Here is a 24666-nt window from a genome sequence, read left to right as displayed (position 1 = left end):
TTTTTTTTTTTTTTTTTTTGGAACCTGTTGGAGAACCATTCTGTGAAACTGTGCCTTCTACATTATGGAAAAGTGTTTGTTAAAGTACTTTTTCTGTTTGATTTTAAACATCTAGCAGACATGTGTAGTACTTGTTCTAGTGTGAATGGGAAAACCAATACTTTTTCTTTCTTTTAAAATATATTAAATTGTTTTTCACAATGTTACTGTTTTTATTGAATTTTTGATCAGAATAATAGCAGCCTTGGTGAGCATAAGACGTATGTGTATATGTAATAATTTTAATCGAATGACTTTTTTAAGGAACATTTAAGCGAGTCTACAGATGTCTGTGCCTGTGTCTGAGTGAAGCAAGAAAACATGAACAAAAGCATGTGGAAGTGATCTGTATTTATGATAAATGACTCTTTAAATAGCTCGCTGTCTGTTTCTTGTGTTGACGTTGTGTTGGCAATGTCTGTGTCAGGGTTCTGGTGATGAGGTATTTTCCACATTAGATTAGATATTCCAGTTCTCATCACTACAAGCGTTTGTCAACATCCCCACCCTGATTTTAAACATGCCTTCCCATCACCCCCTTCTTATAATAACGGTCAGGGTCTGTGTGAACATGTCAACAATTATCATCATTGAAACAGGTGTTGAGCAATGTCCGTGCCCTAAAGAGACATGCAAGTACACACACATACAGAATCCCCTCTCACACTTGGCTAAATTAGAGTGCGGCGCAGGCGAGCTGCTTTAGGTCAGTCTGAGCATGCTCAGAGAAGCGTACGAGAGCTCTTTTGATACTCGGGTGTCACGGTAACCGGGCCGTATCTGGGGGAATGAGGCGTGGCCCCACTCCTCTGGTCCACTGCTTGTTGAATCATGTGCAGGGCTGGATTGAGTTGCATTGTGGGAGTTTGAATGGTTCCTTGGAACTCTTTGGATGGATTAGTGGGATTTATTTAGCTTTCAGAAGAATATTGCGTTCATAATAATTCAGTAAGGAAAAAAGGATGCTTGAGGCTCTGAAGCTCTTGCAATTCCCGGGTTGCTTTTCAGCAGCGATGGCATAGTGAAGCTAAATAAATAATTAATATTGAAAGTTCAAAGAGTGATCATTTTTCACTAATATACACCAATTAAAGTAGTTCTTTCATTGCATTGTACATTTTTATATGTCACCAAATATCAATGATGCTTTAATTTTACAATTTGTCACTTCTCTTACATGTAATGGAGTACATTTGTTGTTTCTGCTCTAGAGTCGCAGCTGCGTGAGGAAACTCTGCTGATTCTTATGGCCTCAGAACTTGTGGCCCCTCAGGGGCCCGATGACATGAAGCTCTCAGTCCCTGGAGCCACACAGTACCTGCAGAGTCTGGCTCACATAGCCATGAGTATCTGTGTGGAATCACCTCACCTGTGGAATTGTCCAGAGTCTGACGGGTTTCAGAGAGACCTCCTGGAGCGACTGCTGCGGTGTCCGCTCTATGAGGTTCGGCTGTTTGCCTGGAACAGTTCTTCAGGAGACTTCAGAAGACAGAGGAAGAGTTTTAACGGGGTCAGGGACCCTTGCCCTTTGACCTCAGTGTGTCCAGCTTAACCTCCCTGGCCCTTCACGAGACTTACCCTGGGTGTCAAGCCATGGTGAGGAAACCACGCTTTTGCTTCAGCATACTGTACACAACTTTATAAAACGCTGCATAAAAAAATTTAAAATACAACTCAAAAACAACTTGCAAAAGCTGTAACATTACAAAACTTTAAACACCCTGCAAAGGCACAAAAACAACAACTTCATAAAATGATTTGCGTTACAACTTCAAACATTCTACTAAGCCTTACACAACACAATACAAAAAACTTCAAAAAAAAAATTTGACACAACTTACCAACTTCTTTACAAAACGTCAAACACTGCTCTACAAAAACTTTGTAAAAAAACACTTTACAAAAAGCAACACTATTTAAATTATTTAACAAAACTTCAAACACTCCACACAAGCACACAACTTCACAAGATTGTTACAACTTGAAACACTCTACTAAGCTTTTCAGAACACAATGCATAACTTTACAAATTACTGAACACTTGACACAACTCCACAAAATGCAGTGCAAACGTTTACAAAACTTCAAACTTAACAAAAATACTTTACAAAACTCCAAAAACCTTACAAAAAACACTACAAAAACTTAAAAATAAAGCAACACACACACACACAAATGGTTTATCAAAATTGTGACTTTACAAAACTTTAAACACTCTGCAAAACCTTAACAAAACTTTACAAAATGATTTGCGTCACTACTTCAGACACTCTACTTAGCTTTACAAAACAGTACAAAAGCTTCAGAAAACTTGACAACTTCACAAAATTCAGAAACCAACAACTTCACAAATGCAGTGCAAAACTTAAAATGTCAAACAGAAATAATTAAACACTAAAACTTTACACAAAACAACAAACTATTTAACAAAACTTGAAACAAAATTGCAACTTTACAAAACTTTAAACACTACAAAAACGTTAACAAAACATCACAAAATGATTTGCATTACAACTTCATGCTTAACAAAGCACAATACAAAAACTTTACAAATCACTTGGAAAACTTCACAAAATGCAGTGCAAAACTTTATAAAATGTCAAACACTCTGAAAAACATTCTACCCCCCAGACACACCCCTAGACCTCACAACAAACACAACAGAAAAAAAAAAAAAAATTTTTACAAAAGCAAAAATGAGAAGCAATGAATTTATTTTGGACTGTAAGAGTACTAGGAAAAATAATCTTTGCAGGTCTCACGATTTTTGCGAATGAAACTTAAAGGGATAGTTCACCCAAAAATGAAAATTTTATGTTTATCTGCTTACCCCCAGGGCATCCAAGATGTAGGTGACTTTGTTTCTTCAGTAGAACACAAATGAAGATTTTTAACTCAAACCGTTGCAGTCTGTCAGTCTTATAATGGAAGTGAATGGGAATCATGGCTTTGAGAGTCAAAAAAACATACACAAACAAAACCAAATTAAACCCTGCGGCTCGTGACGATACATTGATGTGTAAAGACACGAAACGATCAAGAAGACGCGTCACGCGCCGGCTGTCGAGGACGCTCAGGACTGTTCAGACATTGCCGTGTATCAGAGGTAAAAACGATATAAATACTGTTCAGTTTCTTGCACAGACCGATCGTTTAGTGTCTTTACACATCAATGTATCGTCACGAGCCGCAGGGTTTAATTTGGTTTTGTTTGTGTATGTTTTTTTGACTCTCAAAGCCATGATTCCCATTCACTTCCATTATAAGACTGACAGACTGCAACGGTTTGAGTTAAAAATCTTCATTTGTGTTCTACTGAAGAAACAAAGTCACCTACATCTTGGATGCCCTTGGGGTAAGCAGATAAACATCAAATTTTCATTTTTGGGTGAACTATCCCTTTAATGCAGGTTAGCAGTCGAAATCCTTGGATTTCACCAGGTTGAAATTCACCATTACACTGATCACAAATCCGGTCCTGAGATTAGTGAATTCAGTCGTCTAAATGACACATGTCGTCATATGGGGATTCTCTCTGATTATCTGAATAAACATCTACACTGTAAAAACCTGCTGGACAAGAGCTAGTCACAGCTGTGTCTCTGAATGGAACTGGCTGAATGTCATTTAATTTCCATTCACAGGCTCAATACACACAAACGCAGTTTCAACTCCGAGCTTAAGCCCTGCAAAGTGAAATGGCAGGCGATTTCCTGTTTAGAAACAGGGGTCGCGTTTCAATTCCTCATAAACACTCAACCAACCATCAATTACCCTCCTGTTTTGCCGCTTCTGTCATTAAGCAACGTTCAAACTGACGGGAATCAGCTTTTCTGGAAGTGTGTGTGTGTGTGTGTGTGTGTGTGTGTGTGTGTTTGTGTATTTTCTGCGTGTCTGTTGCAGGGATTTTGGCTGGGTGTGCATGCGTGTTCTTAAAAGCTGTTTTATTGGCCAACTGTTAATGTTTAAAGTGCTGCTGTTAGGCTCTAGACTCTCAATATGGCCTGGTTTCCATGGTAAGTCTACTGTTCCACCAAAGCATTCTGGGAAGTGATGAAGAAAGTTAGGTTAATTTCCTCTGTGGGCTCAAATGGCAACGCTAATAAGAAAATATGCATCGAACTGCAATTGCACTAAAGCCTAGTGCCTAAATCCATTCTGAAAATATTAATTTTAGTCTTAAGACTAAATCCACATTGGTTTCGTAATGTACTTTAATATAATATAATGTACCGTAATATAAAATACTTTTTTTTTTTAAGGCTCTTGTGCACTCCAAGAAATAATAATCAACCAAACAAGTCTAAATGATATCAACAAAGCACTGTAAGGTACCTGGCCTGTCACGGGAAGGGAAAGGAAAGACGGTGGGGGTCTGAGGAGAAGAAAAACAAGTCTTCCGTTAACTCCCTCGCTCTGCTAAGGGGGAAACCCGAGGGCCAGAGCTGAACCAGATGTGTTTTATGTGCAAGGGGATGGAGGGATAGATGGATGGATGGGGAGGGAGGAATGCTAACCGACGGGAGGGTGGAATAAGGGAATGTTCATATGGATGAAAGGAATATGGTTTTAGAGGTGTGTCTGGCAAATGAAGCACTGAAAATATTCACAAAACATCCTGGACCGACTTCTCGTGTTCTTTGTGTTTGATTAGTCAGGGTAGATGCAATAGTTATTATGACATGCATGAAAATGAGGCTGTGTAGAATAGATGTACAGTCTGTTCAATGGTTTTGTGAAAATACGGCATCTAGCCTGACTAAAGTCTCCATTTATTTTGGTGTTTCACAGGTTTTGCAGGTTCTGCTGTCCTCCCACTTTCTTCCCTGCTGCACTGGAGAGATGGGATGACATCTTTGAGCTGTCAGGAGGTTCTAGAGTATCTCCTCACATTGCTGGAAACCTCTACACACAGGTGAACCATACAGATGAAACTATCATGTTTTTCTTTTTTCATTGACTTTTGAATTATTGCAGAAAATTAGCTTTGTGACCAATGAAAGTTTGATTCTTACCCGTTTTGTTTATCATGATAATCAACTTAATCAACTTAGCATAAATACAGGTGGCGAAAGTAAAAAGCTATAGGGTATAAATAAACTACACCATGGTTGCATGAGTTCAGCATCACCACCATTATGCTTCCGACAACTCTTTCTTAATCTTGATTTAAAATCCACAAATGGGAAAGTTTGAGTTAGAATACAATAGTTCCCAAAAGCGCATTTATAAACATGATGCTATGAAAGAGGACAAGTTGAGTAGATGAGTTTTACAGTTTGCCATGATAAAGTTTACTGTCCCAAACAACCTCTGTAGGCCCATTTTCAAGACACATAAAGCTTAAAATCACATTACTGATGTATTTTGTGTCGTAGAATAAAGCGTGAAAATATCTTGAGCTTGTGTTGACCACAAACCTTTTTTCAGGCATAACTAAAAACCCATTAAAAAAAAACAAAAAAACAAAACATTGACTTTGGGACGTTGTAATCTTGATTTAAAATCCACAAATGGGAAAGTTTGAGTTAGAATAGAATAGTTCCCAAAAGCGCATTTATAAACATGATGCTGTGAAAGAGGACAAGTTGAGTAGATGAGTTTTACAGTTTGCCATGATAAAGTTTACATTACTGATGTATTTTGTGTCGTAGAATAAAGCGTGAAAATATCTTGAGCTTGTGTTGACCACAAACCTTTTTTCAGGCATAACTAAAAACCCATTAAAAAAAAACAAAAAAACAAAACATTGACTTTGGGACGTTGAACGTTATGCTAGGTCATAGGCCTGTCCTGTTCCAAAGATAAAGATGGAGATCTAAACAAGCCCAAATCGCTAATAATATTTTAGAAACAGAGTATCAGGCTACCATATTTTATCAATTGTATGTATGCAATTTGCTGTTATTAAATTGTATTATGTAGCTTATAACAGCATTTAGCATTGTGAAACGCCTTGCAGTGTATTGCTGTTTGTACAGTGTGACATGATACGTGTCTTTTGTAGCAGTTGCCCTGTGATTTAAGCAACACCATAATACTTGCTGAGTGTGTGTCTGTGCGATTGTGTAATGCACTTGGACACTTTCAGTGTTGTGTAATGGCACAATTACTGAGTGTATTTTGGTACCCGTGTTCTGTTGGACAACACATGCTGGATTACACCTGTTCTGAGATCAAGTTAGTAAAACAGCCCCTCTGGACTCCGTCTGGGGGTCGTTTTCAAGTGTGTGTCAGTGTGTCTTCAGTTTATGATCAGACAGCGTTTATGATCAGGGTCCAGATGGTCGTGGAAAAATCTGGAAATTCTAAAATGGCTATTTCCAGGACTGGAAAGTTCATGAGTTAACGTTCTAGGTAGTTTTTAATAATAATAATAAAATCTTTCTATAGTAATTTGTATTATTATTATTATTTATTTATTTTTGCTCTGCTCTAAAATAATTAGTTGGCTACATATGACATGAGTTCTTGTTCAATAAAAAAAAAAAACTGTAGAGAAAATTCTCTTAAGAATTGCTAGTAAATTTCACAGTCAAAGGGATAGTTCACCCAAAAACGAAAATTACCCCTTGATTTACTCACCCTCAAGCCATCCTAGGTGTGTATGACTTTCTTCTTTCAGACGAATCGAATCAATTATATTAAAACATGTCTGGCTCTTCCAAGCTTTATAATGGCATTGAATGGCCGTTGAGATTTTGAAGCCAAAAAAAGTACATCCATACATCATAAAAACTACTCCACACGGCCCGGGGGGGGGGTTAATAAAGGCCTTCTGAAGTGAAGTGATATGTTTGTGTACTTCAGCTAGGGATGCAACAATACAGTTAGCCCACGGTTCAATACATATCTCGGTTTTTTTAACCACGGTTCTCGATTTGGTTCTGATCGGGGGGGGTTGTTATTCAAAAGGGGCTTTCACACCATTTATTTCTAGGAAATCAGTTCTAGTAACTAGCCAGCAGGGTGGTTCCTAGAGAAACAATTTCCCCCTTGGGCCATTTTCCTGGTTGCATTCGTACCGGCAGCAGAAACTCTGAAGCAGCCGACAGCGTTCATAAACGTCAACAACCTGTGAGTGGAGGACGCAGTGATCGGAGCTGTTTTTGTTGTGTCGTGGGTTTCGTGATAACGGAGATGGTATGTAAACGCACAATGTAGGTGATAGAAAGAGCATGGAAATTTGACTAAATCTCCAAGACAATTTGCAGTGTTACATATCATCAAGGCTGAGAAAAGAACACAACGCTGCATCAACAGCTAAATGCTGTTATCGCTGTTTTCCATGTTCGTGGAGTAAATTTTTTTACATGGCCTTTTAAAAAATTCCAGGTAGTCTGTATTGCATGTGCGTTTGGCCAATCAGCGTACACTTACATCACTGGTAGTTCCTATAGTACTGTTTTAGACTGACTCTGTGGGTCTAATTTAGTTCCCCCAAACGGAGTTCTTAGAACTAAAGTCGTTCCCAGTTCCTGTGATACAGACACGCCAAAAAGTGGGTACTTCCGCCAATAGTTCTAGGAACTATGAAAAGGTTCCTCCAGTGCGAAAGCCCCTTATGCTTAAGCGACAGGAGCAGTAAGAAGTTAAGGAGAAAAAAAAATATTGCAATACTCTTTCTTTATTTTAGTTTCTTTATTTTATAAAACTCCACTTGTACACAATCCTAGTGTACTGTATAATATAAAATAAATAGACCGTAGTAGGAATGCACTGATCTTTTCATGGCCAATTCCAGTTGCCAATTTTGTATTTTTTTTTATTTTTATTAATTGTATTTTTTTTTTTAAGCAAGAGACAAGAAAGAATGAAAATATGAGTACATGAACAAGATGTGTATTTGCTTTGTTACAGGCCATCTGTAGCCATATAAAATTAGAGGCAACTTTGGCATTTTAATCACGATCCAAACAAAGATGCTACACACATCTAGCATGAGCAGTTTTTTTATTTAAATTAGATTGAATAATTTCAACATTTTAAGCAAATACAGAATGATCTGACCATAACTTTGTGAAACTATACTACATAAAACAACTGAATAAAACAAAAACAGCAGACGAACTGAATGAGATGCAAATTCACTCTCTGACAGCAGGTGGCGCGTCTGGAACAGCAGCAATACAGCTTTCTTTGCATGGTTACCGCTGTAAACAAAGCAGCGCAGCGCTTATGAACACTACTTGAATATGCATTATACAGAGGTAAGATGAAAAATAAATACTATCTAAACTTTTCTTAAGACAGTCAGTTCCCCTCAGAAACACATTTATATAAACCTCCAATTCAATATTTTGGATTTTCTTCCAATATTTCGCGCATTGTGAACAGTGATCTTGCTCTGCCTGCTACAGTCTTTTCTCCTCATTGCGTCCGTCTTCAGCGTGTCCGGCCTCTGTTAGCGGCCGTTTACAGACCTCGTAATTTTTCCAAACAAAAAACATTTTGGGAAATGATCACAATGCAGTTTGTGCAAGTCAGAGATCAGCCGAAATAAAACAAAAAAGGAATAAAACTGAAATTATTTAAATGCAAAACTGGAAAAAACACAGTAAACAAGCGCGTATTGAACCATGGATGTCATACCGAACAGTTCAATATTATATTGAGAATTGTGGCATGCCTAGCTTCCGCTACCTGTCCTAAGCGTGTTCAGGAGAGAGTGGCATTTCAGCGGATGACGTTGGCATAGCATAAGCCCCTGTGTAGCATGTATGGAAATGCATAAAAGAAAATATGTAGTTAGGTGTCTTCTATTCAATTACTGTGGAAAAATCAGTTCATGTGGAAAACAAGCCTTGCGCCATCAAAACCAACACTGACTTTCGCGCATTGTGAACAGTGATCTTGCTCTGCCTGCTACAGTCTTTTCTCCTCATTGCGTCCGTCTTCAGCGTGTCCGGCCTCTGTTAGCGGCCGTTTACAGACCTCGTAATTTTTCCAAACAAAAGACATTTTGGGAAATGATCACAATGCAGTTTGTGCAAGTCAGAGATCAGCCGAAATAAAACAAAAAAGGAATAAAACTGAAATTATTTAAATGCAAAACTGGAAAAAACACAGTAAACAAGCGCGTATTGAACCATGGATGTCATACCGAACAGTTCAATATTATATTGAGAATTGTGGCATGCCTAGCTTCCGCTACCTGTCCTAAGCGTGTTCAGGAGAGAGTGGCATTTCAGCGGATGACGTTGGCATAGCATAAGCCCCTGTGTAGCATGTATGGAAATGCATAAAAGAAAATATGTAGTTAGGTGTCTTCTATTCAATTACTGTGGAAAAATCAGTTCATGTGGAAAACAAGCCTTGCGCCATCAAAACCAACACTGACACAATTGATCTTTTCTATATTTTTGTTGCATCACCCTGCCCTCCCAGTTTTTGATAATAAACCGAAGTATGCACATGTTCTTGTATGTGTTTCAGTGTGGAGCTCTACTGTGCCGCTCTCTCCCTGACATGTCTTTTGGTGCTGCACCTGGCCAAATCAACGCCGCAGGTAAGGAAGAAGAAAAGAAACAAGAGACTGAGTAGAGGAAAGAATGAAGCATTGTGTTGGAAGTTTACAGACAGACTTAAGCGAGTTAAACTGGACAGTCTATTGCTCTCTATCTAGACTGGAGCAGATTACAGATAATTAACTCCTCCCAGTTTTTGATAATAAACCGAAGTATGCACATGTTCTTGTATGTGTTTCAGTGTGGAGCTCTACTGTGCTTCTCTCTCCCTGACATCTCTTTTGGTGCTGCACCTGGCCAAATCAACGCCGCAGGTAAGGAAGAAGAAAAGAAACATGAGACTGAGTAGAGGAAAGAGTGAAGCATTGTGTTGGAAGTTTCCAGACAGACTTAAGCGAGTTAAACTGGACAGTCTATTGCTCTCTATCTAGACTGGAGCAGATTACAGATACTTAACCTTATAACGGCTTAACATTCCGCCACATCTCACTACAAATAAGGAAATCCCTGGAAAGTCGATTAGCCGCTAGGTGTGACGAGAGGGAGGGGGACTGAGATGTATGGCCTCCAGTCCGTTAACAATGTGATTTCAATGACTACCATTCAGAAGTTCATGGTCAGTATTTTTATCTTTTATTCAGCAAGAATTCATTTATTAATTCACTTTACATTTTTACAAAAAAAAATTTTTTTTCTTTTTTCTAAATTATTTTAATCTTATTTTCTATTAATTTTAAATAAATGCTGTTCTTCTGAACTTCACATTTATCAAAGAATCCTGAAAATGTATCACATTTTCTACAAAAATATTTTCAGCTGTGATAATATTAAGAAATGTTTCTTGAGTAATGCTGAAAAATCAGCTTTGCATCACAGGAATAAATTTAATTTTAAAATATATTCAAATAGAAGATGGTTATTTTAAATTGTAATAATATTTCACAATATTAATGCATGTTTTTAATGTATTTTTACTTTTGAACAGTAGTGTATTGTCAAAGCATGACCAATCTCATATCACAATATATGCCGTGATAAAGTTGTTTTTGCTTGAAATTCAATGAAAAATGGTTTTACGTTTTAAATGTGGTAATATTTGGATAATACTCTGAACTAAATGCTTTAATCAAAAGAGGAAAGACTTCACAAAAAAAAAAAAAACACATTTGCATTAAAAATATTTTTCATTACATAAACAACAATAAACGATTCATAAGCAAGTGAATGATAAGTTTAGCATCAATGCAACAAAAATGAATAAAAAAATAAAACAAAAGACTCAGAACAGTAAAATTAAAATTAATATTAAAAATGGATTATGCTGATTACGATCAGAAACACTTTCTGAAGCACAAGCTGTTGTACAATAGCTGATAATATACCTTAAAGTATAGCATGTGAACACCATGATAATGATAATCATGCATTACTATGGTACATATCAACTTTCCAAGGCATTACTATCGTACACATCACTGTACCTTGGTACCATGGAATCACCACCGTTTTTCAGTAGTGTGTTTGTGTCACACAGCAGGAGCTCAGTGAGGCTGCAGTGGTCTGTCTGAGCAAATGGGGGGTCGTGCAGGGCTGCGGTGAGGGAACAACCTGCAGAAGTCAAACTCATGTCAGCAGAGGTGCTGGTGAAGGCAGTCCCCACCTTACTGACGGCACCAGCCCTTCCTCTGGGTGAGTGGACATCTATGGACAAGAACAAGTATGTAGGAATCTGAACTAAAGCTTACTGTGTGTGTGTGTGTGTGTGTGTGTGTGTGTGTTTTCCAGGTATCACACACACTGTGGCACTATGGAAGAACCTGTTTACTTTATTACAGGATGAAGATCAGGACATCAGGGACAGAGCAGCTGACTTCACCTGCTACATACCGGACCATTTACACAACACAGGTACACCAAACACATGCACACACACACTCATATTAAAGGAACATTCTGGGTTCAGTGCAAGTGAAGCTCTATTGACAGCCTTTGTGCCATAATTATCACAGACTATGTTTTTTTGTCAAAAAAAAACAACTTTTCACCTAAAATATTTTTTTGAATTACCTCTTGAGGATTTAATTTAATATTTCAATAATTTAACAACACATTTGCTAGTTTATACGCTTGTCTGATGTTAATGGTCACATGACTGTGTGTGTTTTCCAGGTATCACACACACTGTGGCACTATGGAAGAACCTGTTTACTTTATTACAGGATGAAGATCAGGACATCAGGGACAGAGCAGCTGACTTCACCTGCTACATACCGGACCATTTACACAACACAGGTACACCAAACACATGCACACACACACTCATATTAAAGGAACATTCTGGGTTCAGTGCAAGTGAAGCTCTATTGACAGCCTTTGTGCCATAATTATCACAGACTATGTTTTTTTGTCAAAAAAAAACAACTTTTCACCTAAAATATTTTTTTGAATTACCTCTTGAGGATTTAATTTAATATTTCAATAATTTAACAACACATTTGCTAGTTTATACGCTTGTCTGATGTTAATGGTCACATGACATGCAGGTAAACAAATAAAATATTATTTTTTTTAGTATTTCAAGTATTTAGTTTTGATGGTTTTTGTTTCAAATTTTTGTTTATTTATTGTAAAGTCAAATACATTCATACACACACACACACACACACACACACAATAAACAAACTTTGTGTGTTAGCAGGAAACTAGTATGCTAGTCACTTGCAAATCTGGTATGCGTAAGTAATATTCAATATTTCAGTGTCATGGCAATGCAAAGGCATTAAACCCAGTAATTTTCACATGCAAGAATACTAGAAAGGGACTGCTTAAATTTATTTTATTTTTATATATTTTTTTCTTTCTGATTTAATTCATTTTTATCTCTACATTATTAGCTTTTCATTAACTCATGAACCTCAATTTAGGTAATCCTATAGACACAATAAATAAATATATATATATATATATATGTATGTATATATGTGTATATATGTGTGTATATATATATATATATATGTGTATATATATGTATGTATATGTAACGCAACACAAGTATACAGACACAGGCAAGAAACATTGAAATACACACTGTTTAGTAAGTATAGCCACACAACTTAAGTGTTAGCATGAAATTAGTATGAAAAAGTCACTTTCTAACCTGGTCTTGTGCAAAGAAATATTCAATACTTCGGTGCCATGGTCATGTAAATCCAAGAATACTAGAAAAGGACTGTTTGCATGAGCGCAAGCTCACTCATTTACAGGATTGACGTCTGTAACACATACCAAAAGTTCTTCAAAGTTTCACCACTTAAAGGATGATTGTCACCTTTTACAGCTCAAATAAAACAATTTTGCAACTTCGAATTAATATAAGTACTTTAAAGAAAATGCAAGCTGCATATTTTTAAACACTTCCATTGTGAATGCATTGCTGTACTGATTTTTGCTAAGGAAAAAGTTGCTGCAATTACTGTGCTTGTATATAGAACCCAGAACATTATACAACAGCACTGACTCAGGAGATCAGATGAAGATGGCTGGAGTGTTTTGGAGGGATGGGGGGAGGTCAGGTCAGTGTTGTTTACGACCTCGCCTGACTGAGCGACAGAGGAGAGGTGTGGAGGAGAGGCGGTGAACGGCAGCCCTGCGCCTTTGAAATGGAGGTGTGTGGGTCAGCGATGCAGAGAATAGCGGCACCTCCGTCCCATAAATCAGTCACATCAAAACCACATCATTACCACATTCTCTGATACGCTGATATCCTGCTTCACATGGGCAAGAAAAACAAGAGCAGGATGGGGGAAGAGTCTGAGAAAGCATTGTCCCACAATCCTTTGAGCCTTCTCTTGTCGCCAACCCACAATATGTTACTGGTTTTGGGTAGCTGACATGAAATTTCAAGCAGTGACAGCTGCTGCAATTGATCTAAATGAAATGTAAAATTGTTATGCATGCAGTTTTTGTGACTTCATATTACACGGCTTGCTGGAATACTTGATTCTGATTGGTCAATCACTGCATTCTGAAAATGTTTTTGTATAATGATCGTTAAACTGTATAATTATTAGATTAGGTGGCAATCATTGTCTCAACCGTCATCAGCCAGTCATTATCACAAAATATTGGGGTTTATTTTGTGTTTAGTGACTGGCTAACTTCTTATTATCCCAAATGACAATGGCGTATTTGTACTTTAAAAATTGATTTGTCACTCCGCAGGTGTGTATAACTTTATATTTTATAATTTTATGTATTATGTTTTGACCTGTTTATTTAATGTTATTTTGGAAAAAAATAATGCATTACATTTTTTAATGCATTAAAATTTGCTATTATATTATAATAACACTACTATTCAAAGGTTTGGGGTCAGTAAGGCTTTTTTATTCATTTTATTTTTTATTCATTTATTTTTTTTAGGGCACATTAAATTGATTAAAAGTGACAGTAAAGACTTTTCCATTGTTGCAGAAGTTTTCAAAAGATTCCAGAAAAATCCAGAACAAAAAATATAAAAATATATTAAGCAGCACAACTGTTTTCAACATTAATAATAAATGTTTCTTGAGCAGCAAATCAGCATATTTCTGAAGTATCATGTGACACTGAAGACTAGAGTAATGATGCTGAAAATTCAGCTTTGCATCACAGGAATAAATTACAGTTTAAAATATTAAATGAATTTTTAGTATTTCACAATATTACTGTTTTTCTGTGTTTTTAGTCAAATACAGTAAATGCACCATTGGTGAGCATAAGAGACTTCTTTCAAAAACTTTTAATGAAAATCTTTCCAGCCCCAAACTTTTGAACAGTATTGTATATGTGAATTTTAACCTAAAATGTTGATGGTGAAAAATAGTTTATTGGTATGTTATGTTTCAACACTTTTCTAGTTTTAGAAAGAAAGTTGACTCTTGAGAAAGATGAAGCAGTTGAGATATATGAAGTAACTCTAACATGCACTGTAATCACATTTCTGGCTTTGTACTTGGCCCTCTTTCTTTTCGCCGTCACAGTGAAGTCTTTGTGCAGTACACGAAACCAAATTCAATTAGACACTTTTATTCCTCCGCTATCTCAATACAAATTAGGTTGGAAATCAGAACCCCTGGCATCACTTGACAAGGCTTTTAGGATGAGGGTGAGAGGTACATCTGATAACAGCATTAAAATGGAATAGGACCATATTCTCACGGGGGGAACTCGGGAGTGTTCAAGCATTTCAAATGTAATTACTGTGTCTGAAATGCTCAGCGCTTTTCACTTGTGTTTTGCCAGGTTTTATTTTTTATTTTATTTTTCGGGGCTGGTTTGCTTTCGCCTCAGTTACAGAGACGTAAGCCTTGAACAAGTGTAAATATTTGGTGACGAGTAGTTGCTAAGTTGTTCTAGGAGGATGCTAGTGTGTTGCTTACCGGCCCAAGTCACAAAGCTCTGTAATATGCAAGTCTACAGCATTATTAAGGGACTTTTTACCCGTTCTTTCCTCTGCCAGGCAAAAACACATTCTGATCGCTTAGAAATGACCTGTAGTCAACAAAACACATGATTTGAGGCATTACTCATGTCAGAAGTTCAAACAGTGTGGGACGCGTAGTTTATTGCTTGGGGTTAAGGGACTGTTTGAATCCTTAAACCAAGTAGCATTAATTATGTTGCCTTGATGTATTATTGTTGTCGTTATAATGCGAATCACCATAATAATGCTATTTTTTTCCCACTAGCGAATCGCTTTTTACTTGCCATATTTAAATATAAAGCATTATTACGGTTATTACATGTAAATTGTGAAGCCAATCAGTTCAGCTGTTTTGAAAAACCTTAAACATTTGTTGCTCGCATTACTCCCGTTGGTATTGTTCTTGGCGTGTCTGGTTTCGTTTTGAGGACGTTCTCACCAGTCAGCTAATGTCAAACTCTAGCATTGTGCGTGTAATGTCTTTCGCAGTAGATGCCCTGTAGTCATTCATGTAATGGATTACAAGAAGAGGTCTGAACTGATCCGTGGATCATCCATCCATTAAACCAGTAGTGTCCAAATGGAGCGCCAAAGGTGCTCAATCATTAAAACAGTTAAACAGTTTAGGCATATTGACCCTGTTATTCATTTTAGCTTGTATGTAGAGCTTAACAAACATAATCTGGAACTAAAATCCTGTTTTCTCCATAAAGAAACAGATTTTTTAAAATTATATAAATCTTCTCGGATTTTCTGCACATAATCTGTAAGAGATCCTCATTAGATCCATGGAAATGAGCAACCGTTGGTCTTTTCTCAGATCCAACTCGTTTTGGTCTCTTTTTAAATCCCAATGGAGAGAGTGAATGGGACAAATACTTCCTGAACCAAGGCTGCTGAAAAAATGGGCTGTCAGGGCCTGTTGACACCGGAAGGATTCTGAGGTACCACATACGTTACGGAGCCTTTTTCCCATCTGTCTTAGGGTCACGTGACCGTGTTCCAGGCCTTTTAACCAGCAGACACCTGAGTGATACTGTAACACTCCCGTTAGACAGGTTAGGCTGATGTAAGGGACACTAAAGAAGTCTAGCAGACGTCTTAGTTTTGACATAAATGTGTCAGATGATATCAGTCTCCACCTGATTCTGCTGGCCTGCTGAATATTCAGGGCCATAATCATGAAAGTAAGTTGCACTGGAAATCAAATGTAGGTTTAATGTATGGATTTAATGATTTCTTGCTCTTCCAAAAGGAGCTGACAGAGATTGAGAGTTTTAGCTATTGTTTTATTTCTGCTTTTGACAACAACAACAAAAAAAAGTAATTACACTGCAACAGTATAATTCAAAATAATAGATCACAAAAATTGCACAAATATGATATAATAATTATCATTATTATTGATACCCTTATATTTGTGCAGTTTTTGTGATCTATTATTATTATTACTACATAAATTAAAAACATTTAAAAGTCATTTAAATAATAATGGCACAAATATAATGGTATAAATATTAAGAAAGAAGTTGATATTTATACATCTTGCATTGTAAGTCTGTGGTTGGTGCGTGCGAGTGCTTGCGTGTGTACGTGTGTTTGTGTTTAGGTATGAGCTTCCTTTAGTTCCTTGGTTCTCATAGGTCTCTGAAGGAAGTTAGAGCTGTAAATGTGTGTGTTTTCTCGCACCTTGACACCACTCTCGCCCACACCAACACTTCCTGCCCGCAGACTTTTTGCACCTTGTTCCAGGAGTGTGTCCAAATATGCATGCATGTATGTGAGAGAGCGTGCAATGATGCACATGTGGTCATTCCCACATGCACTGAAATCTCCAGCCACATACAAGCTCAGTGTCTTTGGTCTGACATTTGATTTACCTTATAAATGAGAACACGAGAGTGAGTAAACTATGACAGAATTTCCATTTTTGGGTCGGTTTAGTCATCTAGTTTATTGGGATAAAGCTGTCAAACCCACCATGAGACCCCTGTTGCATCATGGGTAGGCTTAAACCAGAAGTAAATAAGGCTTTAGAGAAGTCGTCTCATTCATCCAGCCCACCTTCCCTCACGCCCGGCACTCACCCAGCTGCGCTCGCTCACATCCCAGATTTGCCACACACTAATGCCCTTCTTGCTTTCATTATTCAGAAAGTTTTTTTAATTAGTTCCAGTCCCACGACTCCCACGGATCGATTACGGGAATGAAACATTCCTCTTCCTTCTGGAGTCTCAGCACAACTGTGTGCATCTAGACACAAACCGGCTGGACGAAGTGCCCTTAAACACCTCGCGAACATTTCTGCTGTCACGTCTACAGCCAAGATCTAGAAGCTTCTTCACTTTAACTTAAAGAGATTGTTCAGCCAAAATTGTGTTATCATATACTCACCCTTATGCCGTTCCTAACCTTATGCCGTTCCTAACCTTATGCCGTTCCTAACCTTTTTTGTTCTTTTGTGGAACATAAAAAGAGACATTTTGAGAAATATCTGTGTGTTTATGTCTACATAATGGAAGCCATTAGTCACCAAAACAGTTTGGTTATCAACATTCTTCAAAATATCCACAGAAGAAATAACATCATACAGATTTGGACAACATGAGGATGAGTCAATGATGACAAATTTTTAATTTTTGGATAAACTATCCCATTAAGTACAGCAAGGCCTGTCAGGAATACACTGTCAGGAAAATATTGTACCATTAGAAGTGGTAAAAGGGGTAACGTTTTACCTTATTCACCCGTAAAAGGTACATAATAGTACCTTAGAGTAGTAATATTAAGCTGCTACTGTGATCGTTTTAGGCATAAATATGGTACAAAGTTGTCCTTTTAAGGGTACTGCACAAGTGACAAGCTGTTGTACCCCCAAAGGTACAATTTTTATGAAAGTGTATATTTTCAGCCTTTAAATTTGAAATTTACCGATGCGATACGTGATACAAATGTTCTTAAATGGCAAACAAACACATCAGAAGTTAACACCGAAAACACTTGTTCTCGCAGATGCGCACAGAACATCCTGTTGAGTAAGCTCTGAAGAGATTGAGAAATCATGTTATTGAAGTGCTAAACCACAGAAAAGGGAATGGAAAGAGCTTGAGTTTCCTATTATTTCTTAATGTCTGAATGCCGGTTATTTGTTCGGCCTTGGATGGCGTCCAGCACCAAAGCCAATGGGGATGAAAAGCACCTCTGACATCAGACTCCGGTAAATCAAGAGATGGGGCGTCCCAACACATCACATAGAGAAAGGAACATGTCACCCTTCGAGTCTACATAATCAACATCTATCCATAGCCTCTACTTAAGTTTGCCTCGGAAAGCCGATCCGTTTATTCTTGTGGAGCGGTTGCTTTCCCAGAGTTCCTTTTGGGGGAGGGGTGAATGGGTGGGCAACCTTTAAGGTGTTGCTTTGCTCTCGTACTCTCTCTTTTGGTTTTGACTGGCAAGTCCTGGTGACTTTTGAAGTAGCCTTAGTAATTTGCATGTCAGATTCTGGTTGGGAAGGGGGGCAATGGAGGGAAACCTGAGTTCAAAACAAACTGCAGCAGATCTCTCACATTACTGCTTTGATGCATGAACAACTGGGGTCGTTAAACCAAAGGGAGGTCGACGGCCGTCCTGGATGGGTGTCAGTGTTGTTGTCTTCTTATGTGTACTTAGATCTTTTCTCACTTCCCTTATATTACGTCTAGATCTATTCTTAGACGCAACTTCCCGATTGTTGAGTCAAAAACGACCCGTCTTGAATGCCTGCACGCGTGCATATGGTACATTGTGGTTTCCAATGTGTGCGCTTTGTTATAGTTTTGTTTCTCTCAAATGGGTTCCATGCCAGGCGAAGATGGAAACACGCTGTCTAGAGAACAAAAAGAAAGCGAGGCATCAATCTCAGGCTGTTGCTTTACATCCAACGCTCTGGCAAGTCTCAGATTGGGAGCAGATTGCGTTGTGGCAAAGCACCACCTCCATTGCCTGAACCCAGTAATGCCTTGGAGACCAAAGAAACCAAACTAAGATTGACATGGCTCATTAAATTGATCTATTTACATGCCAGGCGAAGATGGAAACACGCTGTCTAGAGAACAAAAAGAAAGCGAGGCATCAATCTCAGGCTGTTGCTTTACATCCAACGCTCTGGCAAGTCTCAGATTGGGAGCAGATTGCGTTGTGGCAAAGCACCACCTCCATTGCCTGAACCCAGTAATGCCTTGGAGACCAAAGAAACCAAACTAAGATTGACGTGGCTCATTAAATTGATCTATTTGAACTTTCCATACGTGTGTTCCAGAATCATTCGTTTTGGTGACTCCTGTGTTACATCAGGGATTATTTGTTAGACTTCTGTGTTCTACCGCATTTCTAGATGTTGCCACGGGTGCCGTCTCTCCTCCGGTTGCCCTGGAGATGGGGGTGGGTCTTCTGTGCCAGCTGTTCCAGATGTGGGGCCAGGTGGCTGCTGGAATGGTGACCCTGATAGAATGGCTCCTGGGAGATGAACAATCAAATACAAGTTGTGAGGAGTCACTGGACTTGGTAAGGAGCACTTTTGCTTTGTTTTTTATGCATCACTGATTTTGCTTATGTTTGCGGGCTTTTTAAACTTTGTCACAGAACTTGTCCCCCGACGTCAGAATCATGACACGAAATTGGCAACTAATGCTGTTAATTTTAAAAACTATGAAATGTACAAGTTTCACATAGTGGATGATAACATTTTGTAGAAAATCCCATAGACTCACATTGATGAACCTATAGAGTGCAACAGTGCCCATCCCATCCCTTTTTTTTTTTTTTACAGCCTTGGTTCCAGAAGCATTCTCCCCATTATTTATTTTTTTTCCATAGGAATTTTAAATAAATTATTTCAAATAAATAAATAAAAATATTTGAAAATTGGATGAAACAACGAAGGTACAAGTCTTAAAGGGGTCATAGGATGCCCATTTTCCACAAGTTGATATGATTCTTTAGGGTCTTAATGAAAAGTCTGTAACATAGTTTGGTTAAAATTTCTCAATGGTAGTGTAAAAAACACCTTTTTTACCCTGTCAAAAACAGCAGCATTCGATGAAAGCCCTCCCTGCACTGCCCCAGTTTTCATCCACCATCGAGTTTGCCAAGATATCGCTGCTGAAAGAGAGAACGTCACTGGCTCAGAATCTTCTAGATACACTTAGATCTTAGATGACTGTGAAAGATACAGAATGTGAAAGGAGAGGTGCATTATGAACCTATTTTAATCTCACAGTGGTTTTCCTCTTTTAAGAGCTGAATTGCATGCAGGCATAACCACAAGCTTTTTTTTTTATTCAAATAAAGTTTATTACGCTCGTTTGACTGGGATTACTTTTGTACAGTAATGTGTGTTTGCGATACTGAGAACGAGGTTTTATTCTCCTCAGCTGTTTTCAATGTCACGTTTTCACACAGTGTGGTATTCGAGCAAGCTGTTGTATTTTTAATGCATAGCTTAACTGTTTTTAGTACGAGAAATTATTTGGTTGCTCCTCCTGCGTGTTATGCAATCAGAGCAAAATAGCCTGGTGTCTGTTTGCTAAGTAGACAGCTGGGCTGCCTTCAGGGGCTGTAGTAGCAATGTTCCTATTTTACTGTAAAATTATGTAATTTTTTGGAATGTCAGCAGCGTATTCCTCAGGGTGGGTAAAATCACACATGCTGTTCCCCTCACCAGGATCATTTTTGTTCTCATTTATGTATAGATGTGCTTCACTGAAACCATCAAAAATGGAATTGTAATACAAGAGTACTGCTGAGATATGCAATGGGAACTGGGAGAGAACAAAAACGAGGGAATGTGAAGTGAATTATATTGTTTGCCTGTAGGTGGCGCCCAAGCCCTTTTTTTCGACGATAAGCGTCGACACCGTAAGGGGGCAGTATTGTATCGTTTTTATTAGAGTTGATAGTTTGAGTTTCTTGAAGGATTTGATTTTTACTTTGTTGCAACTTGTTTAAACTTTTATGTCTGTGTTTTCTAAATTAAGGATACAGTGCAAAACATTATGAGAATTATGAAATTTATAACATTGTTTATTTAAAAATGCATTTCTAGGCTAAAATGGACTATTTATACTGGGAAAGATAAGCAGAGGCAACCGTCACATGCAGACAAGTGTCATAGTTTCGCACTCTATGCATCAGATCTGGCACAACTTCAAAGACTGGCCTCTCGGTCTAGATTATGCAATCGAACTCCCCCACTAAACATTTCCTGATATCCGAGCGACCAGTCTCGCGCGCGCATGAGCCTCGTGTACGCCGAGTGTCAACACTGCGTGTATATGCATGATATAAGTTTCTTCCATCAGTTTCCCCCACTGTTAACATTTTGTTTAAATAGGATGCCATGTGCGTTTCCTATACGAATATGGGGTTTATGTAATGCGTATATGAAATAAACGTATATTTGTAAAACTACTCATAATGTGGTAGTATTTATATATTAGTATTTATTGACTTTTCTTGTTTTAGAACTATATGTTGATTGCACTGAATTAATCTTGTAAATTGTGCAGTGTTGGAGGTGCTGTGAGTGAGTGAGTGAGTGAGTGTGTGCGCCGCAGGAGGGGTGCAGAAAGCGACCAATCAGATCCACAGTCCTGGCGACACTTGAAAAAAAGCAGGGCGTAACATTTGAGGCAACTTTCGCAGTAAGATCCTCCTCCTCTTTACGCGCTGTCCTCAAGCTTATATGTGCGGGAGAGTAAAGCAGACTCTTTACTGTTCTGGCTCGGCACTGCGCGGTGGGAGAAGACTCACGCAACAAAAACACACAACGAGGAACTCAACCTTCCTTCTCTGAATTTCAGACCACATCTGAGAGTAGCCTTTTGTGTTCCGTATCTCTTGCACAAATTCTAAGCCAGTGGCAAACTAAACGCCTTCGCATCCAAAGGCTCCAGGTCGGTCCTCAAATGAGAGATAATCTGCGACTGTCTTCTTCTGAAGAAACAGAAATGTCTGCGACCATCCTGTCCGCTTTCTACGACATCGACATGCTGTACAAGGTACTTTGCTGATTTAACAAACCGCTACTTGCATGCATCTGATCTCTGCTTGAACTTTTTGACGATTCGAGAAGTTTTAGCCGTATAACAAATTCATGCATGGCTGAGACGAGTACATAAATAGTTTTGCAACTACTTTGCATTGATTTTAACTTTTTCTCTTCTTTCCTCCTCTCTGCACAGCAGGAGAAGAGCCTCAACATAAACGCCATACATATTAACAGCATGCTGGATAAGAAAGCTGTCGGGGCCCCGGTAACAACCTCCAGCAGCAGCAGCACCAACAACTGCAACTCGTACGCGTCAGGATTCTTCCGTCGAAACTCCACCAGCAACATGGAGTCCATGACAAACGGCAACAAGTACCCCGCCAGCTCCTACAGCAGCATGAAGGAGAACGCCATTATGAATAAGGAGAACAAGTTTCGCGACCGCGCCTACAGCGAGAGCGGCCAGCAGCTGCAAGTGCTGCAGCAGAAGCCGGGCTCGCAGATCAACTCCACCCGCTACAAGACGGAGCTCTGCAGGCCCTTCGAGGAAAACGGAGCGTGCAAGTACGGCGAGAAGTGCCAGTTCGCGCACGGCTACCACGAGCTGAGAAGCCTGTCTCGCCACCCGAAGTACAAAACCGAGCCCTGTCGCACTTTCCACACCATCGGCTTCTGCCCGTACGGCCCGCGCTGCCACTTCATCCACAACGCCGACGAACGCAGACCAGCGCCGAGCAACGCCAAAAGCATGCAGGGAGAGTCCACCAAGTCCGCCCGGGGGGAGCCGGTGTGCGGCTACGGGCAGCAGCACCAGCAGGCGGCGGGAGCCTTCAGGGAGCGACCGAAACTCCACCACAGCCTCAGCTTCTCGGGTTTCTCCAGCCACCACCACCACCACGGACTCGACTCGCCCCTTCTCGAAAGCCCTACGTCCCGAACCCCCCCTCCCCCTTGCTCCAATCGTTCCTCCTGCGCCACTAACTTCTACGAAGACGTTCTCTCGTCGACTCGCAACAGTGCCTTCTCTTTCCCCGGCCAAGACCTCAAAGCCCTGCTTGCGCCGCTGGCCGTGCACACGCACAACGGTTATTACGGAAACCTTCAGGTCAACATGGGCGACGGCCTCGGCCACTTGCAGTCCCTCCACCGCCTGTCAGAGTCGCCGGTGTTCGACTCGCCCCCCAGCCCGCCTGACAGCATCTCGGACCGGGACAGCTACGCCAGCGGCTCGCTCAGCTCCTCCGGAAGTCTCAGCGGCTCTGAGTCTCCCAGTCTGGACGGCGGGAGGCGTTTGCCCATCTTCAGCAGGCTGTCGATTTCCGATGATTAATCCGCTTCTTTTTTTTTTTGAGTGGACTCGATAGCGGAGGAGTCTCCCGTTAGATATGTAGTTCAGGCTCAGCAATAGACTTTAATATCGAGGGAGATGGATTTGTTTGTCAGACGCCTGACACGGCATTAGTCTGTTTGAACTGCGTTGAAGGCATTCCACCGGAGCAGTTTGTTGCATTCTCTTGGTCTTTTTGGACCACCTACTTTCCACATTTGTACAAAAGACTTTTGTTTTTTTTGTTTTTTTACGTGAAAGACGGAGCGGTTTCAGATTTTCCTTTATCCTTGCCAAGAATATGCCTTGACAACAAGTATACTAGTTTTCAAAGTATGTACATCCATTCCAAAAGTTCTCCAGTTTCGCGGCGCCACCCAGTGGTTTGGTTGGTTTGTGCAGTTTGAAGCTCTCTCCTTTGGCTGTTGGGAAATCACTGCTGATGGTTGAATACCTTTTTAAAAAATTTTTTTTTTTAGCTGATATGAGTGATTACATAGCAGTGCATAACTGGCTATGAACTATTTAACTTATTTATTTTATCTTGTGAAAAGTATAGGCTACATTGTTAATTGTGTCCATACTGTATTTATCGAGTATGATGAAGCAATAGATCTATATTCTTTTATTATTTTTAAATTATGATGGCCATTATTAATCTACATAAAGTGGAGCGTATGTTCTTTTCACAGTAATATATATTTTTGTTTGGTCTCTTTTTGTAACTTCACTTTATTTTATGGTAAATGAGTAAAAAAAAAAAACATCTTAATTTAAGAGATTGTATGTGATATTTATTTCATTCATTTTGTTTCCTTGTTTACGTTCATTAAAAACAGTTTGTGTGATTTGCTGTTTGTTGGGATGTTACTTTTCGGAAGGGTTTTTTGTTTGTTTGTTGTCGTTTTGGAGAATCGTCAGACGTGTCCCTTTAGGTTTGTCTGTAGAATGTATAAACTGTGGTTGGCAGAGGACCGTCCGAGCGTATACTAGCCTTAAATTTTCATAGAAATCAGATTTCAAAGATCCCAAGTAAATCGATTAACCAAAAAGTATTTTATTTTTTTATACGTATGTCTATACAATGCACGGCAGCCACGTGCGTGAGAATGTAGCAGACCAGAGCCCCAGTATTACTGCCTAGTGCCTGTGGGGATTCACCATCTTACATTGCCTTATGATTAACCAAATAAAGTATTTTCATACATGTTACTGTTTTACAACAAGAGGAAATGAATGTAGTTTGTAATTTAAACTTCTTGGAAGGTTGTTACCACTTATCAAAGGAGCGAAATAGAGACTTAGAGCAACAATCTGAGTTGTATTTTTTTTTTCTATT

At 39.1% G+C, this 24666-nt stretch overlaps 2 protein-coding genes across 3 annotated transcripts in view; both read left to right on the top strand.

The window, feature by feature from the left end:
• Nucleotides 1–19530, top strand: part of LOC107707143 (thyroid adenoma-associated protein homolog) — a 108704-nt gene extending 89174 nt beyond the window's left edge. The window contains exons 23-28 of the mRNA XM_016511056.1: nt 1251–1635; nt 4831–4954; nt 9475–9547; nt 11041–11195; nt 11292–11414; nt 19346–19530. The gene's annotated coding sequence lies outside the window, so the exon portion shown is untranslated. The remainder of the gene's footprint in view (nt 1–1250; nt 1636–4830; nt 4955–9474; nt 9548–11040; nt 11196–11291; nt 11415–19345) is intronic.
• Nucleotides 19531–21570: 2040 nt separating this feature from the next.
• LOC107707148 (zinc finger protein 36, C3H1 type-like 2) lies at nt 21571–24175 on the top strand. 2 transcript variants are annotated; one of them, XM_016511064.1, is made up of 2 exons: nt 21571–22010; nt 22197–24175. In XM_016511064.1, exons 1-2 carry the CDS (start codon nt 21918–21920, stop codon nt 23328–23330), a joined length of 1227 nt encoding a protein of 408 aa, XP_016366550.1. In that variant the 5' UTR covers nt 21571–21917; the 3' UTR covers nt 23331–24175. The 2 variants fall into 2 exon arrangements, with proteins under 2 accessions (XP_016366550.1, XP_016366549.1); XM_016511063.1 differs by having other exon boundaries at nt 21578–22010; nt 22194–24175.
• The last annotated feature ends 491 nt before the right edge of the window (nt 24176–24666 follow it).

Source organism: Sinocyclocheilus rhinocerous, unplaced genomic scaffold (genome assembly GCF_001515625.1).
Source record: "Sinocyclocheilus rhinocerous isolate Xijiao unplaced genomic scaffold, SAMN03320098_v1.1 scaffold715, whole genome shotgun sequence".
NCBI classification, from domain to species: Eukaryota; Metazoa; Chordata; class Actinopteri; order Cypriniformes; family Cyprinidae; genus Sinocyclocheilus; species Sinocyclocheilus rhinocerous.
Note: the sequence above shows the minus strand (reverse complement) of the source record. Positions and strands in the feature narration are given on the sequence as shown.

Excerpts from the sequence above, each read along its gene's own strand:
- LOC107707148 (XM_016511063.1), top strand. The coding sequence starts at position 21,918 with ATGAGAGATAATCTGCGACTGTCTTCTTCTGAAGAAACAGAAATGTCT. Across the intron at positions 22,011-22,193 it reads ACATCGACATGCTGTACAAG|CAGGAGAAGAGCCTCAACAT; the intron begins GTACTTTGCTGA and ends CTCTCTGCACAG.